Genomic DNA, 18036 nt, shown 5'->3' with positions numbered 1-18036 from the left:
CCTTAAAACGTCTTAAATTCACACACAATAAAGTAAGTTGGCCTTAAATATGTCAATCACAAGTCTTAAATTTTATCATGTCACTTTCCTAAAATAATGACCTAAGTAAAAAAGTGATTTTGGCAAAAAATAAAGAAAAAAGAAAAACACCARCTCTTTCTTTGAAATAGAGGTTTTAGATCATAAAAAAACATTTTTAGCAAAAAAAAAGTTATTTTAGGAGGGTGACATTATGTAGTTTTTTTTTCTTGCAGGAATTTTCTGTCAGACAAAAGTTTGATTCACCCGCAGATATAATCATTGCATTCTGTGACTCGAGGTGGTAGCCGCTAACACTAGTTAGCTGCTAATATGAGCGACTATCCAGCTTTTTTGCATCCATCATGGCTAAAGTGAAAGTTTATCGCCTGTTGGATGGACGTTTGTTTTTTTCYCCATTTGTTCACTTCTGTTACGATGCTGCGTTCATYGTGTGCTAAAATGTTTAACACTACATATAAAATATGTGATTTTATTTTATACATTTCAGTKKTGATTCAGCTCTTAAATTTCTTAAAGAGGTCTTAAAAAGYGTTACGGTTTCTGCTAGTTTTACCAGCACATTTGAGTTCTTAAAGCTGCAGTATTATGTRTTTTCCAGYCTCTTAGTCCCATTTTATGATCAAGTAACTATTATAACTTCAGTTACAAAAAAAATCTGATATGACTTGAAAGAAATTTTACTTCCTAATTTAACGCCTTCAAATTGGGCATCTGTCTCTTTAAAAATTTCAGCTCTTAATGAAACTCCATCTTCAGGAAGTCATCACATTACTCCTCTATTAACCATTCCAAAGCTTTTTTTTTTTACCAGTGTTTCACTGAGAAGCAGCTCCTATAATGAGCTCAGCAGATATTCCACCAGGTGTTTGCTAATTGCTGCTGGCTAGTCTGAAGGAGCTGAGTGGGGCAGGGCTGCTCTGAAACAAACAGTTGCCACAAAGGTTCAGGGTAATTTCTGTGAAATTGATTCCTTAAAACTAGCTTAGTTCACAAACCACATTTCTTAAATGTAGTTTTTATTTTGTGCCTTTTTGATGAAATTTTTAACAAAATTTATATTTTCCATTTAGACATTTTCCTTCCGACTCAGATGCTGCAAATTTTGACCTGAATTGATGCCCTACAGCCGTTAGTTTCATATCAATGGTTTGATTCAAGCTCAGTTTATGCAGCTCAGTTTAATATTTATGCCTTGTTGCTCCTACTTTGTAAATCAGACTCTAATCATTTGCATAAAGCAGTTTGAACCTCTGATTTAAGTAACTAATTGGACACAAGTGTTGAAGCTGAACTCTGCTTTATTCAATGACTGCATGAGTGGTGACCCACTGAATGAGAGTCACATGAGAGCACTCCACCTCCAAATTGCAGAGGCGGGTCATGAATTTTAATGTTGCACAAAAAGCCTTTAAAGGCAGCGATGGAAAAAGAGAAAATTGTCCCACTTTCTTCAGCATTTTAAAGCTTTTTCAAGATGAGCTTCTGTCTAAAGGACAAAGAACATGGACCTGCAATCTTTATAATTTGAAGAACAATTTTTCTCTCAATCCAGACGACAAAACAAACTCATTAGAGGTGTAAATGTCACGAAAAGGCATCTTATGCTTTTAGAAAAATATTTACTTTTGTAAATTTGCAGTAGCGTTTAAATAACCTCCATTCTATCTCTCTTTTTGGGATTGGAAATAAAATGTACATAACGTTTTGCAAACAGAATAGATTGTTTTTTTTCTTCTGTGGAATGCAAAGTGATGCTTAGTGATACAAAAAACTGATCTAAGCAGGAAAAAGTCGTAGTAATATGGCTTTATTCTTGAAATATTGCAACTTTATTCTCATTATTTCAACTCTATTTTTGTACAACTTATTTTGACTTTATTCTCAAAATATTTTCACTTTATCATCCTAATATTATAACTTAATTCTTGAAATATTATGACTATCATAACTTTATTTTCATATTGACTATATGAATATTTATTCATCAATATTTTTCCCTCAAAATATTGACTATTTTATTACATTATTCTTTTTATTTTGACTTTATTTTCATAATACTTGAAAATTTTGTCTTAATCAAATTGTTTTCATTTTATTCTCGTAGTGTGACTTTATTCTCTCATTATTTTGACTTTATTCTCTGACAAGTTTATTCCTGTAATGTTGTTTTTTCCTTAGTGTGTCCCTAACACTCCATCATTCACTCTGAAGGCCACGCTTCCTCTGAAAAATCTGTAAAACATTTTATTTTCTGTGAGCGAGTTCAGATCTGCTGAGTTTGCCAACATCCTCAGATCAAACTGGGTGAGAATTAGCGCCGCATATATTTGGTGGGGTGAAGTTGTGAATAATCAGACCCCGTCTCTGCGGGTGTGTGCAGATTTGTGTTTGTTTTAAGACGTGGAGACGGAAAACAGATGGAGGAAACTCGGCGGTTCAATCAACACGTTTGCACCTCAGCTGATTAGCTCACTGTTTCTCTTTTTTTCTCCGCCCAGCTGCGAGACGGAAACCGGTCTCCAAATCCGCGCTGAATATTTTGGAAGACGTGCAGCTGTGCAGATGACTCAGCTGTCAGAATCGCTGCTCGTCCATCTCCTTAAATCCCAGAGAGTCTCTAACACGCACAGCTGCTCGCTTTGGTTTCCTCTCTTCTTGGCTTTTCTTCAGAGTCAGAACTCATTTCGGTTCCCTGAGAGTTTATTCTGGTTAGAGAGAGAGAGATCACTTTGAACCTGACTTCACTTTTGATTATGGATCTTCTTCTGGTTTCGCTTTGAACCGGTTCCTGCTGTGCAAGGCTGGAAGCGTCCAGGAGGAACGGAGGCTGAAATCTGCCGTCGCCCTGGTTCTGTTGTCTCCTTTCATCTGGGTTTGSACCCATTAAGGCAGCCAGAGTTCACAGGGAAAGCTGGCTGCGTGTGAAGTTCTGACTCCGTCCTGAAATTCAGGAATATTTACTGAGATTTCTGTTACAGAATTAAAACTGAAATTTAACAGGAAATGGAAATTTGGATAAATAAGAGAAAAATTTTTCCTGGTTTTAATTTATCTGGATTTTCTGGATTCAAAACATTTCTGTTCAATCATCCGTCCGTTCGTTCAATCATCCATCCGTCCGTTCGTTCAATCATCCATCCGTCCGTTCGTTCAATCATCCATCCGTCCGTCCGTTCAATCATCCATCCGTCCGTCCGTTCAATCATCCATCCGTCCGTCCGTTCAATCATCCATNCGTCCGTTCGTTCAATCATCCATCCGTCCGTCCGTTCAATCATCCATCCGTCCGTCCGTTCAATCATCCATCCGTCCGTCCGTTCAATCATCCATTCGTCCGTCCGTTCAATCATCCATCCGTCCGTCTGTCCGTTCAATCATCCATCCGTCCGTCTGTCCGTTCAATCATCCATCCGTCCGTCTGTCCGTTCAATCATCCATCCGTCTGTCCGTCCGTTCGTTCAATCATCCATCCGTTCAGTCATCCATCCATCCATCCATCCATCCATCCATCCATCCGTGCGTTCAATCATCCATCCGTCCGTCCGTTCAATCGTCCAATCGTCCGACTGTCCGTTCAGTCGTCCGTTCAGTCGTCCAGCCAGCCAGCCAAAATTTTATAAAATTTTTAATATATAATTCTGTGTACACCGTATTAGAATGCAACATAAAACATGATATATTAGTCATAATAAAATGCTTATAATTCTTTTATGTAGACTTTGCTTAGAAACATCTTTGCGGGTAAAAAAGCTGAACTTGTTTCCCCCAGAATCTTCATCCTCCTCATCATCAGCTCAGTGATTTCTTTTCTCTGAGCCGGACTCTTTGCCACATTAACTGAATAAAACCTGCTCTAACACCTGCTTTCATTCGACTTTTTAGTGCAGTGGGAAAGTTTTTAATCAGTATTTAGTCACGCGTCGGAGAACTCTGTAATTGTGGAGGTAATGATGGGATTAGGCTCCCGGTTGCTCGATAAGACGAAAACACTCGGCTGCTCGTTTTCACTGTTTCACTGCTGGCACCGAAAAACTATTCAGCCGGTCAGTTTTACTTTGAAACGGGGTTAGAAACAATGATTTTGGTGTTAAAACGCTTATTGATGGGTTTTATTTTGTAAAACTTTCATAAAAATTTATAATAATAAATATTAAAAAGCCTTTCATGTCTAATTAAGCCAATTTAACAGCCAATAATTGAGATATCTGCCTATAAAGTGATAGTTTTGCTCATTCTGGGAGTCATTTTTTAAGGACTTGCCAATAATTTAAGCAGTTATTATATTATAAGCTCATAAGACTGAACTATATTGTAGTTATCAGACTGTCAGACATATTTAACAGTAATTGATTAATTGAACTGAATTAAGAGTCACCTGAGACATTGAATAAAACTTTTTTTATTACCAGATTGCTCAAAACTGGAAAAAAACATTTTTTTATGTTCCGTTATTACTTTATGGGCTTCAGTTGTTATATTTAAATTATTTTGAGGTAATATTATAAAATTTTCGCTCAAACACTTTTTTTTTTTTAGCATTATTTTACATTATTACTCAATATCGTTTAAAAGGCTCATTTTGTTTCATAATAGAATAATTGACTATTCTGATCATTAGGAGAAGTTAATTGTGTTCGTCAGAAAAACAGCTGGAGGAGGAAAAAATCCCTTTGTGGAAACTGTTTTTATTATTATTAATTTATATAGATCTGAATTTAAGTCTTAGCGGTTCATGTCCAGTATATGTGTGGTCTGCAGAGATGTTCCCTCTTCCTGTACAAATGAAACAAAATAATCAATAAATAAAACTGAAACACATATAGACCTGATTACAGGATGTTTACGGCTTTAGGATATAATTAACAATCAAACTTAATGGCATTTCACCAGTTTGTGCAGTTTTCAATTAAATTTGTTTATGAAATCTAATATTTTACTTCTAAAAATAGCATAGATGCAACATATTAAACATTCAAACCTACATTTTGTTGCCTGAAAATGTAAGATTTAAATCCATGTATTCTCATAAGTTACTCCACATAAACTGGAGTTACTGTTGGTGTTGACTTTTCTGATTTGATACCAGTTGCTTGTAGACACAGAAATGAAAAAACGATTCAGTTCTTCTCATTTAGTTCTGGATTCTGACATTTTCCCAGCTTCGTTCACTTCCTGTTTCTGTAAATTTCACCGATTAGAAGAAAAGGTGGAGAATGAAGGCAGACGTGATGCGTTCACAGCGCATGTCGGCAAGAACGGAGGGAATGTAATCGTGCTATTTATAGCAACTGTTGCTGTTTAAAAGACATTTCTCCATCCTCTCCTCCGCCAGCCGCCCACCCTTCTTTTCCTTCTTTTCTTTTTGCCTAAAACGATGAAAATAACGCTGCAGATGTCCTTCCTCTCCCCCCCAGCTCCCCTTCTTATCATCTCGTCATCCGTCTGTCTCCGCGGTCGGCCCATTGCATTGTTCAGACCCTCTTAGCAGAGGATGTATAATTCATCCCTCCTCCACTGCGAGGTTGCACACCAGTCATGAATTGAGTCGGTGGGGGGGAGGAAGGAGGGATGGAGGAGAGAGGGAACAAGGAGCCAATGAGAGGAAGCGGCGCTTCGTGCCAAGCATCTCAAGTCGGGTTTGTTTGAGACTCCACCGTCTCATGGAGGCTCTGCAGAGCGTCTACTTCCGTTTTTATTTGTTGGCAACAAAAACAGAATAAATGACATCATGATAAACGGTATTCAGATTCGCTTAGTGATGATTTCTGCATAATTAGGAACTTTCTGTTTCAGAAACATCAATTCTTCCACTACAAGAGTGAAACATAAAACGTAACTTTATAGGCTGGTGCTGGTGGAGAAGACGATGAAACGCTGGAAAGTCTAAAGCTTCTTTCGCCTTTTGAGTCTAAAGGTGGAAAAAATGCGTGAAAAAAAGTCACATTTTTGCTGTTTTACACAAAAATAACATGAAAAATTAGTGATGCACCACTTCCGATATCGATATCTGAGTTTTAGTATCGACTGAAACCGGGCCGGTTTCAAACACAAAAACAGTGCTGAACCAACTCTTATTTTTGTTTTTAAAAACAGACATAAATGTACTCAATTCCAAATGTATTTTAAAACTCTGCACCAGTACAGCACATTTAAATACACCAATAACTAATATTGTTATTGAGGATATGTAAAATATATTTTCCAACATGTTTACTTGACTTTGCTTAAGATGTACAGGTTGGAGAAATACTTTATCGAAAGTTATATATTTAAATTTTATGTTTGAATTTTCATTATTTCTCTTTCTAGACCTCTAATTAGGCTTGTCGCAAAAAGTAATAAATCGTTTAATCGCATGATAAATTAAAACAAACTCAATAATTTCCATTTGCATGATTTGTTGCTTTCGCTCTGTACCAAAAGCTGGATGATAAAAGTCTTCTGTCTGGAGCTTTGTTCTCAATTATCCTTCTTTTGAAGGATATTTTTGATTACAGAGAGTAAATAATTAAATTTGAATGTGTTCTTACTTAAAAATGGTCTCAAAATAACGATAGTCGTTTATCAGAATAACTTCTTGGATGATTTATCGGCCAGTAAAATTTGTTGCCATCACGACAGGCCTGGCTCTAATGTTCATCCAGAAACTGCCTGCTGGCAGAACTGCTGATATTTTTAATTAAAAAGTGATTCAGCAGATTTCAGAGTGTTTGTGCTTAGGGGAGCAGAGCGGACCACCCAGAGTGGATCCGACTCTCCAGCTCCTCGTACAAACTACAGCTGCTGTAGTTTGATCTAAATTGTGTCAGACTTGCTGCAGCAGACTGAAATCCCTCTCAGATTCTTTGTTTTCTTCGGCTCACTGCTTTGTGTTTGACCAGCGCAGAGCCGGAATATTATCAGCTTTATAAACCCAGAGATTACCATGCGCTTAGGAACATTTTACTGTTCATATTTGGTATATAATCTTATGATTCACTGAACAAATTCAATGTTCTAATTTCATGCACACACTCTTCTTGGCTTGTTCGGTGAAGCAGAAGGTGCAGCAGCTCCTCTGACCTTTGACCCGCAGATGCAGCAGGAACTGAAGCAGCCTTCAGGTGTGATGAAAAGGATTTTTTTTTTTTTTTGCCTCCTGCTTTCTCATAAATAACCTGCCAGCGCTTTCAGAACAAGCAGGCAGGTTGCATGATGACAAATGGTCTGTTTGAGTCAGACGTAACAAGTCACACTGCTGGCTGTCGGTTCTGTGTTCGCCTCGCCGCCTGATGGAACTAAAATAGTGCTTTGGCCTCACACTTCATAGAGACCCAGGACTAAAAATAAATACTCCAAAGAGAAACGGGGAAAATAATGGAAGTTTACATAAAACATGATTCAAACGATCTCCAGATATTTTTCCTGTTCTTTATCAAGCAATGAATCTTTTGTCTTTAAGAACCATTCTTTAACTGTTGTTGAACGATAAGTATTTGAGATAAAAAAAAAAAAAAACTTTTGAGACCATTTTCATGTAATGTATAATGGCATAATAATGCAAGAACACATTAAAGATCAATACATTCTAATGAATATTTAATACATTTTAAATATCCAAAATAAAGAAACAAAACAACAGGAACAACTAATGAAGTGAATTATGAAGTCTGTAAACAAAAATGTTCTTCAACAAAAGCACAAAGCACCAAAGACTTTTGCTCATTCAGTTTTTGGTAGAAAAAGAGAAGGCAAAGAGATGCATCATTCAAATGGAAATTGAGTTTTAATTTATAATGCAGTTAATTATTGCTTATTGTGACATGATACAAAAACTTGATACAATATTACAAGTACTCAAACGCATTCATATTACTGTGAGCTTTTAGAAAACACACCAGGTTCTTTGTCATAAAGATTAAAAAAATTGTATTTGACCAACTTCAGCACACACTCTGGGACATTCCCCAGCATCTTGTTTTTTAAAGAAATTTATTGCTTTTTAAATTGTTTATTTTTTAATGTTTCACCAAACTGAGGTCGCTCAGATGAAAATCAACAACACGTAAGATAATGACAGCTCATACCAGCTCCATAGAACCCCATTTTAAAATGTAACTGTAGGAGAAAAATATGATTTAAAATGTTGTATTTTTGATCTTCATTCTTGAATAGTTTTAAAATGTTCAGTTCTATTTCAAAACTTTTCTTAGCTTTTCTTTTTGCTTTGTAATCTGTAATCTGAGTTTTAAATATTCCATGAGTTTGCCACTTTTCATTAAATAAAATGATCTGAACTATCTCTGCCAAAAAACTCTCACCATAACAGATTGTTCCAGTAATTATTGTGATAAAACATATTGTTTTTTGACACAATTTTCAAGTAATATATTGATAATGGCATAATAATGCAAGTTTGTCCTCTCAAACATCAATAAACTTTAATTGTAGAAAAAAAGACTCAACAATGGAACTGGAAGATATTGTAAATATCCAAAACAAAACACAGCAACCATTCATTCATTCATTCATTTTCTTTACACCCTTGTCCCTTAGTGGGGTCGGGAGGGTTGCTGGTGCCTATCTCCAGCTAACGTTCCGGGCGAGAGGCGAGAGGCAGGGTTCACCTTGCGCCAGTTTGTCGTAGAAAACACAGCAACCAGAAATGGTAAATAAAACAAAAATTAAAACCACACACAACAGAAACCATTAAAAAAATGGATAATAGTGTCTCTGTAAACACAATTGCCCTTAAAACTATTGATCAGAATGGAAATAATTGACTTAAATTTCATTTAAAATGCGATTAATTGCCTATTGTGACGTGCTTATGGACCATTCTCTATTTCTCACTATCTGCTGCCATCTAGTGGACATCCGGGTGTTTCAATGTGAAATAATTTGAAAACAGTCATTACTCAGACTCAGTGCTTGTACTTGTCATTTTTTTTTAATTTTTAAAAACTTTTCTGTCATACTCATCCTCTCACATTGTTGCAAATTAACCATATTATACATACAGCTTCGGTTAAGCTTTTTGGTTTCAGGAGAAAATGTCGACTTTTTGTTTTTTTTCCCCTCTTGGTTTATTTTTTTTCCTTCATGTTCCAACCCGTCCAGCTGTTCACTGCAACCTGAGCCAAAATGGCATCAACCACCAGCTGCGTCCCGAGGACATGACTTCTCAGCTGGAGGAGGACGAGGAGTTGGTGGACGCCGAGGCCGTCCTGCTGGACGACGACAGCCCGAGTTACCCGGACCTCCGCCGGCCTTCGTACCACCGCCGCTCCCCGCCACACCGCTCCGTGTCTGAGTCCGAGCTGACCCGGGTAAGACATTTGTGTTCCTTGTCTGTTTTACGGGTGTAAACGATTAGTTGACTTACAATTAAGTACTTTATTAGATTCAGATTAGTTAAAATGATTCAATTGGCTAGTAACGTCCGTTAGACCTGTTAGCGTTGTCGTTTGGCCGCCATCCAGCAGTGGGCGCCACTGGTCGTTCTCAAGCCGAGCCGTTGATAAAGAAACAAAGATGGCGGAGATGATACCACAAGTAGAAGGGAAAACAGTCCGAAGAGAGTCCGGTTTGAGATGCAAAATGCACTTTATGCGGTTTTGTTTTGAAATTAAAAGATTCGGCAAGACCCTTAAGTTTCACTTTATTCAGCCGAGCTTCATGGCGGAACAGCGTCAACGTTTTATTTTAAAAATTACTGACGTGCTACAAAGGCGAGGATGTGGTAGCAGAAAAGCGAACGGGATGATGCAGATAAATTGTAACATGACAGAAAAAAGCCATGATCCTAATAAGCAGTATTGATTTTAGATTTAGAATATTGTAGTGAAGCAAAGTTTTAACATTAATTTAAGAGACCACAGACTGTATTTCTGTGATTTACAGAAATATTACATAATTAATATTTCTTTACCCTTAGCATCTTAGGAGGCTCCTGTCTTTATATTTTATAAATATGTCCAAGTTTAATCAAAATTCTCTGTTTATTCAGTCAGTGTTAAGTCTTAAAATTCAGTACTATAAGAAAATGTAGCCCTTCATGTTATGGAAAGACAGACACCCTCCTTGATGCAAGATGGATAAAAAAAATGTCTGCCTGTCAAGTAATTGTTAGTTGATGGATCATAGAAATAAACTTTAGACCAACTCAGACTTTGATAACTTGCATCCCTAGTTTGTGTTCAAACAACTTCAGTAATGGTCTCTATTGATCACTGGATCTGAAACCATTGTTTAAGTCACAGCTCTGACTCTGAATAAACCAGGAAAGGACAATAAAAGTCTGTTTTGCAAGTCTATGCGCTGTTGCTCCATGTATAGATGTGCTATCAGGAACACACAGTGATCCTTTACTTCATCTCCAGTAATAGAGTGATGCGGGGATGGAGGCAGGAGCGGCTGCTTCTCATGCACAGACACATGCTCATGTTCCCCTTTCTTTGAGTGAAACATCTGGTAATCAGCTGTCAGTCTGAGCGAGTGGAAGCACTTAGAGTGAGAAAAGGGCTTGGTGTAAATCCTGGATGAGCCACTTAAAAACCAGACGGAGCCTCTGATTCGTTTAAAACACAAGGTGCGCTTCCTTTTCAGGAACGTATTTGCGCAGAACAAAAATAGTTGTCTTTCTCTGCTGGTACTGGAGTAAAACCAGATTATATGGGTAGAAAACCAGATTATATGAGTAGAAATTCCCCTATAAAACTGGTACTGGTAGACATGTTGTACTTTGAATTGTCAAAGCAGAGCTTTAAGGATTATTTAATGTCATCACTGGTAATATACTGTAACTTTAAGAAGAGTCAATTTTCTCTGTCAACGTTCTTGCAGAGTCTGGCTGACTGATAAACAACATGGAGGGGGAAACTTTGCGGCTTCAGTCTGTTTTTCTTGTGCTTCTCATATGAAAACATTGGAAACCTGTAGCTACACTAAGAACAAATAAACATGTTTTAGATTGAACATACACTGCAAGACTTTCCTATATACTTTGAAATAGAGAGGCAGCTTATAATATTCAATTATAATGGTTAATTTATTTCAGCAGTTAAGAAGTTTAAACTTGTGATGGAGTTCAATTCTTTTAGAATTAATTTTGATTATGGTTGGCTCTCAATAAAAACATAAGAATTAAATTATTCAGACAATTGGAAAGTTGTAGAAGACAAACTAAAACAGGTTTTATGGCTTCTGTATTGACAATTGCCCGGTAAAAAACAAAAAAGATCTGTGTACGAGGATATTGATACAAAAAATGAGTCAAAGGAAAAGAGAATAACTTAAGAGGATTTAGAAGCAAAGCACATTCAAGAGTTCGGACCAATAGATGTTTCACACAACTCGGGTTAAAACTCTCTTAGCCGACGTTCAATTTTGGATTAAAATAAATCTGCTTTGTATTCGGACATGAAGGCCTCAGAGTCTGGAGGAAGAGTGGACGGACGCAGTATGAAATCTGTTTCCAGTTGGTGATGATTTTCTGTTGATCTACTGGATTTCATCAAGTTTTCAGTTGGCTAACATTTCTGTACCATTTTATTTTCCATTTACTGATGTAGTAGTACRATTTTCTGAGAAACCGTATTTTATATTATATCATTTTTAAGTTTTAGAAATTAGTTACTATAATAACTAACTTTTCCAATTTAATGAGATGTAACTACATTTATAATAAAACAATTAGCATCTGCAAAGTAATGCTAGGTTACCAAAAGATGTTACTAGTAGCTAGGTTACTACTAGCTTTGTGCTAAGTTTTATGGAGAATCCCATTCATTGCTAACAATTAGCATTAGGGCCTTTTTCACCCGATCAAGAAAATACTAATTTGTACACTTAAAATAACAATGTATTTAAAAACTCACAGGAATATTTTCTTTAAAAGCTAAACAGATTGATAAATTTTGTTTGGGTAAATAAATAGTTTTGTTATTAAAGTTTTTTGATGAAATTGCAAGAAGTCTTGACATTCCGCTGGTTGTCTTGACAACCAGTGGTTTTTTTGGGGAGAAAAATGCTACTTTTCTACTTAAAAGAAACACTTTGGGTAGAAAAAGTGTTTACCAAACTGCTGGGTGGAGGTTTGCTATAGATGAACCAGTTTGAAAACTAATGAAATAAAAATAAAAAAAAACTCAAAACGCCTCCAGGAAGCCTGGAGTGCTGTTCATCAAGATGGCTGCCTGGAGGTGGCCTGTTAAAAATTAGCACTGGTTTAAAACTTTTGCACCATAATGTATAATTGAAGCGACAGAGCTCGCCATCTCAGTGTCAAGTGTCTGCATTAGAGTTAACATCCTCACTCTTTTGGAGAATTTCCAACAGATCAAGTGCATTAAAGCTTAAATTATGAATAATGTTAATGTTTTCCATTAGGCAGCCTAAAAGCGTTCATTAATACATGCAGAAGCTGAGCTAAACYGAGCCGCAGAAAGTTCACTTCAATTAAAGTCACAGTGACACGACGGCCCAGAGTATCTGAGGCTGCTGCTAAAGGATGACGCTGCATGTCGCTGATGCTGCGCTTTGGCATGTGATTTCAAATTAAATCCATCAAATCAGATTTTTCAGAGCCGTGTTATTTAAAATAGGAACACAAGCTGTTCTTTTTTGGGGGGAATAAACTCGAGAATGTCAAATATTTAGTTTGTTTCGGGGGCAAACTATTTTTTAACCCTAAAACAGGCAAGAGTGGAAAATAAATCGCAAAAATTTATAATTTTATGTTATTACTCAGTTTTTTAGGCCCTAAAAAAATTCCACATTGATTTCATATTGAATATTTAGAATTTTATTAGTTGTATCTTCCACGATATGTTGCCCTATTACAGTTTTAAAAAAATCTATACAGTTATACATTATAGTTTGGCAATTTGGATCAATTGTAGCACTTTTAAATGTAATTTTATTTATTTTCATCAAGTAATCAAACGACAAAGCAGTATAATAATTTGTAAACTGAAATAAAAAACTTTTTATGATGAACAAATGGCGCTGAAAATGACAAAAACAAAACATATTAATGCTTTATCTTTTTTACATTTTGTCACATTATAATGTTCATGTATTGCTAAATTGTGAAGTTGAAAGAAAAGCATTCATGCTTTACTTTGTGTTGGTCGGTCACATCCCAATAAAATACATTAAATAAGAATAGTGATTAGATCATGATTTTATATTTATTGTGATGTCAGTTTTTCACCAGCAGTCCTGAAATCGTTGTGACCCCAACAATCTGAACTGAATCATTTCCATCTCTAGTCTCCAGCAAAGTTGGAGTTGAATTTCTTCAGCCGATTTTGATTGGCACCAAGTGACCAACTGCTGGAGGCTCAAAGCTCCACGTTGCCTCTGCTGTGCGGTTAATTACCAGCTCTGCCGTCCCTCGGCTCCCTTTTCTATCGGCCCATCTCCCTCAGACCAGACCTGGCAGGAGATGAACCTCCTCCACCCCCACACCCCCACTCCTCTTAATTAATCTGTGAGACACACGGACAGGGTGGCGGCGGCGACGGTGTGTGCGTCCCGGATGAATTACTGAGCTTTCATACGAAGCCTCTGTTTGAAATTGGATTTCCAGGCTGCAGCTTGAACACAACGAGCGCGCTGGCGACCCATCAGAGGCCCCCGACCTTCATGTTTGGTCGGGTCCATAAAACACAGCAGGGCGTGTTAAACCCAGACGAGATGAATTCACCTTGAGCTGCGTATTGATTGATGATTTGCTGTGGATGTTCGCTCCCCTCCAGTTTTTATACGTCATGTTTAATCTGTGGTAAAAAGCTCCGACTCCATTAAAAATCCAAGCCTTGATTCATCAGCACTATGGATTCAGAAAGCGATACGGCTGATGAGATTAACCGAAATACAGCTGCACTGGAAAACCGACATTATGAGGGGTTGAGATTTAATCAGTCAAATTAAAGATCTTTTTAATTTTTTTTTCTTTAATTGTTTGGTCTTACAAATACAGCAGTGATTTGGTTTGCTTCATTTGTTTGGATTAAAATATAAAAAATTTTCTTAAAGTGCTTGAAATGTATTTTCAGTACTTGTATTTATTGGGGATTTAATGTGACAGACCAACACAGCAAACAACTTTTGAATGGCGGAAAAATAATGCCGATTTTTTTAGGAATAATTTTTCTGCTCAAATGGTGACTGACGAGAGAAGAAAACAACAAACAGAATCTGAATCCCTTCTATTGTCATGGTGCACGAAAGAAAGCACAACAAAATGTAAAAAATGTCAACTCTCGAAGGCAAGACAAACAAATAAAATTAGTTTATCTCAGTGAATATGAAAATATATTGGAAACACACAAACTATTGGGGTGAATAAATAAAGTTTTAGATGAATTATTAATATAGAACATTTATTTAAACAATAATATAAGGTTCCATACTATGATAAAGTATTGGGGCAGAGAGAAAACAATGGGCGTAAATTTCTGACTCAAAACTCTGGAAAAGTTGAGATTAATCTCAGAAATTATCTAGAAATTACAAGAACTTTCTGAGCTTGAAAAGTTGAAAATTTGCTTGGAAAAAATCAGAAATTTTGAGTTTGGAAAGTCAAAAACCTGTTAGAAAAAAGTACACAGATGTTATGTGTACACATAACAATTAAAATGTAGGAAAAACAAAGAAACCTGGTTGCAGTCATTGCAGGCGCCTTCCTCCTCTCGGTGCAGTGTTCTGTCCGGACACCAGGGGGCAGTATGTGACAGTGAATCCTGCTGCTGTGGAGGTTTAATGTAAATCTGCAGCTTCTTGCTGGATAAAGACAAGAAATCACCTCTGACCAGGAATGAACATCTGTGCAGCAGTTAAGTTCTCAGATTGTAGAGTTTATAAAATTATAGATTTACTGTGGGGTTTTATTTTAAACTTTGCTGTAAGCAGTGGATTTTAGTTTCAGTTCTGCTGTAGAGTTCCTGCTTCAATCAGAGGGGTATTGATTTCTCTCTATGATAAATTTGGAAGCTGTATTCCGTTGCTCCATTTACTCTGGGGCGTTTTACACTTTAATTGGTCGTTTCCGATACAACAATAAAAACGACACAATGTGCAGTATAAAATATAAAGCTGGTTTGGAGCTGTAAATTTACCGCCGTACTATTCTGTTTTTGCTTTTTTGTTGTTTTTGCATCTAAATGTTACTGTTAATCAAACTTTTCTATAAGCCAAAACGAAAACCAGAGAAAATCAAAAGTGCAAGTTTTAAACTATCTTTACATTTAATTGAATAGAAGAATACAAATAAACAATCCTTCAGTCCAGAGCAATGTGCAACTGAGTTGGTCAATTAAAAAATGTACAGTGTGCATGTCTCTTTAAGAATTAAGACAGATTATTTACAAATAGTGACAAAGTTGTAAGAATATGGACGTAAACACTTAATTAAGTGGGAACTCAGATTATTAAAGGAATATAAAGTTATCCAAACCAAAATGAGAAACCCGTCTTGCTGCTCTTTGTTAGTTATAAACTGTGATTTATACAGTTTGGGAAAACTGCATTCCTTTACACTCAGGGATCAAGAACATTTGACAATAGGAAGAAGGTTTAAAGTTCTAAAAAAGAAACGAATCTTGCCCTTATGAGTGAAATTCAAGAATGAATCGGGGGAAACAGTAGCTATGTTTCCATTACAAATATGCACTAAACTTTTTTAGAGATTCCACTAATAAGTCATTTAAAACATGCCGTGCCATCATCACTTCCTGTCGTCGTCTTCTTTGTCTTTTCCTCCCGTAGCAACATCCTGTTGTTGATCATGCTTCATGTTTCATGCAAAAAAATGTATCCAGTACAGTTTTGGGAAATAAATTGTTGCTACAGAAAACTAGGATGCACAAAAAACATCCTGGTTTTTTGTAAGTTTTTTTTTTTTCAAAATTGCGGTGCTTACATTAAGCAAATTTATTGTCGTAATTCMAATTTGCATGATTATTTGGTCAGTGGAAACGCGGCACTATGTGCAAAAGGAGAAAACATGGAACTGTTGCRAACCTTCCCAGGAATGGCTGACAAACTCCAAGATCTCAAGAACTCATCCGGGAGGTAACAAAAGAACCCAGAATAAAGCAGCAATAAGAAGGAAACGAGGCAAAAATGGCGTAAATGGGAAAGTTTCAAGACAAAAACCACTGCTGGCCAAAAACCATCATGACCCCCAAGTCTTTTAGGAAAGATTCTGTTGACTAAAGTTTCAACCTTTTTGAAAGTGTGGATCTGGTTACATCAGGTGTAAAAACTTAACTTAGCAAGTTGCTTCAGGACCAGGACAACTTTCTGTAATCAATAAAACAATTTACTATCCTGCAGAAAATCTTGGGAGAGTGTCCTTGAGCTCAAGTTTGACCTTGAGCTCAAGGACACTTGGGTTATGCAACAGCAAGTCCACTTTTGAAGGACTCAACCAAATAAAAGCTTTGAAAAGGCCTAGTCAAAGTCTTGATTTTTAAATCCGGTTAAACTGACCAAAAACTGAGCAGCTGGATTATAAAAAATATTTCATCTTAAACATTTAATTGGTTAACGAAGGACGTCTGTAAGACGGGAAATAGTTTTTCTCAGCACTGTAAGCCTGTTTTGTTTGTCTTTGATCAAAGACTCTTCAAAACATAAACTCTGCTGATGTTTATTCAATTCCTGTTAAAATATCCAAGAGTGTTTTAGTATTTCAGCTTTTCCAGGAGTGCTATGAACAACTTTAATCTATTTGACATGTAGTTACTCGAAGCAAATTGCAAATCGTTTTAAACTCAGTCTGACAATATTGGCACCAAAACGCACCGTATATGGAAATGATTGTCTTCACAAAACGATGGCGTCTTTGTTGACTTCACATCAGAGCTTCACAAACCAAATTATTTCATCAGGTTAGAAAAAGCGCAGCTAATACAAAAACATTAGTCACTACTACACATGTTGACATGTTCAGGGCTGCAGCTTATGATTATTTTAGTTATTGATTAAGCCATTGATTAAACCAAAAAGAGAAATATTAGATTAATATTAAAAGTTCTAGATTTTTCTTGCAAATATTTGACTTCTGAAACTGAAATTTCCAAGTTTTTCTTGAAAATTTCTGACATTAATCTCAAAATTTCAGTTATTTTCTAGAAACATTTTGGCTTCAGAAACTCTGAAATGTAGGTGTTTTTCTTGTTTGTTTTTTTTTTTAGAAAGTTTCTGAGATTAATCTAAAAATTTAAAATTTTGTCATGCAAACTTTTCACTTCTGAAACTGAACTTTCCAGCTTTTTCTAGAAAATTTCTGACAAGTATTTAAAAATGTCAGGTTTGTTTTTCTTGCAAATTTTGTATTTCTGAAAATTTTTAAATTTTTTTCTAGAAAATTTCTGAGATCTCAAAATTTGAGATCCCAAGCAAATTTTTGCCTTCTAAAACAGAAATGTTCTAAAAAAAAAACGTGAAATTTTCTGAGATTAGTCTGAATTTTTTTCTTTATAGAAATTATTTGACTTCTGGAACTGAAATTTCCTTGCAGTTTCTAGAAAACATCTTGATCTCAAAATGTTAGTTTTAGATGAATTTCTCCTTTTTAAATTTTTTTCATCTGCCATGGCCCGTTGTGGTTTCTCTCTCTCTGCTGGTTGGCGAACAGGAAGGCACCAGCTAGCCTTTTGTAGCGTCCCGAGGAGAACAGCTACGGGCTAAATCAGTGCAGAATGTAAAACACAGATGGCCATTGACTCACAAATGGGTTCATGGAAAATGAGAGCCTCTCGTGTCAATCTGCTGAGTCTACTCCACAGCTTTGGCTTCTTTTTTATTTTTTTATTTCGCTGCCTCATCTGTCAGCTTCTCCTCTCCCTCTTCTTCTGGTTCCTTCTCCATCTTGGCTTTCCTCTCTACTCCGTCGCCTCAGGGCTTCTGTTACGCCCCCAAGGTCTAGGGGTCCAGGGACGATAACATAAAATGTGTCCAGAGGAACAAATGGTGTGTAAAATGATTTATTACAAGAAAGTT

At 36.4% G+C, this 18036-nt stretch overlaps 1 protein-coding gene across 5 annotated transcripts in view; it reads left to right on the top strand.

The window, feature by feature from the left end:
- Positions 1–18036, top strand: part of samd12 (sterile alpha motif domain containing 12) — a 147910-nt gene that overhangs the window by 17611 nt on the left and 112263 nt on the right. For all 5 annotated transcript variants that reach the window (XM_008422740.2, XM_017307290.1, XM_017307288.1 and 2 more), the window contains exon 2: positions 9142–9350. In XM_008422740.2, the coding sequence (XP_008420962.2) occupies positions 9142–9350 (209 nt within the window). The remainder of the gene's footprint in view (positions 1–9141; positions 9351–18036) is intronic.

Source organism: Poecilia reticulata, linkage group LG11 (genome assembly GCF_000633615.1).
Source record: "Poecilia reticulata strain Guanapo linkage group LG11, Guppy_female_1.0+MT, whole genome shotgun sequence".
Classification (NCBI taxonomy): Eukaryota; Metazoa; Chordata; class Actinopteri; order Cyprinodontiformes; family Poeciliidae; genus Poecilia; species Poecilia reticulata.
Note: the sequence above shows the minus strand (reverse complement) of the source record. Positions and strands in the feature narration are given on the sequence as shown.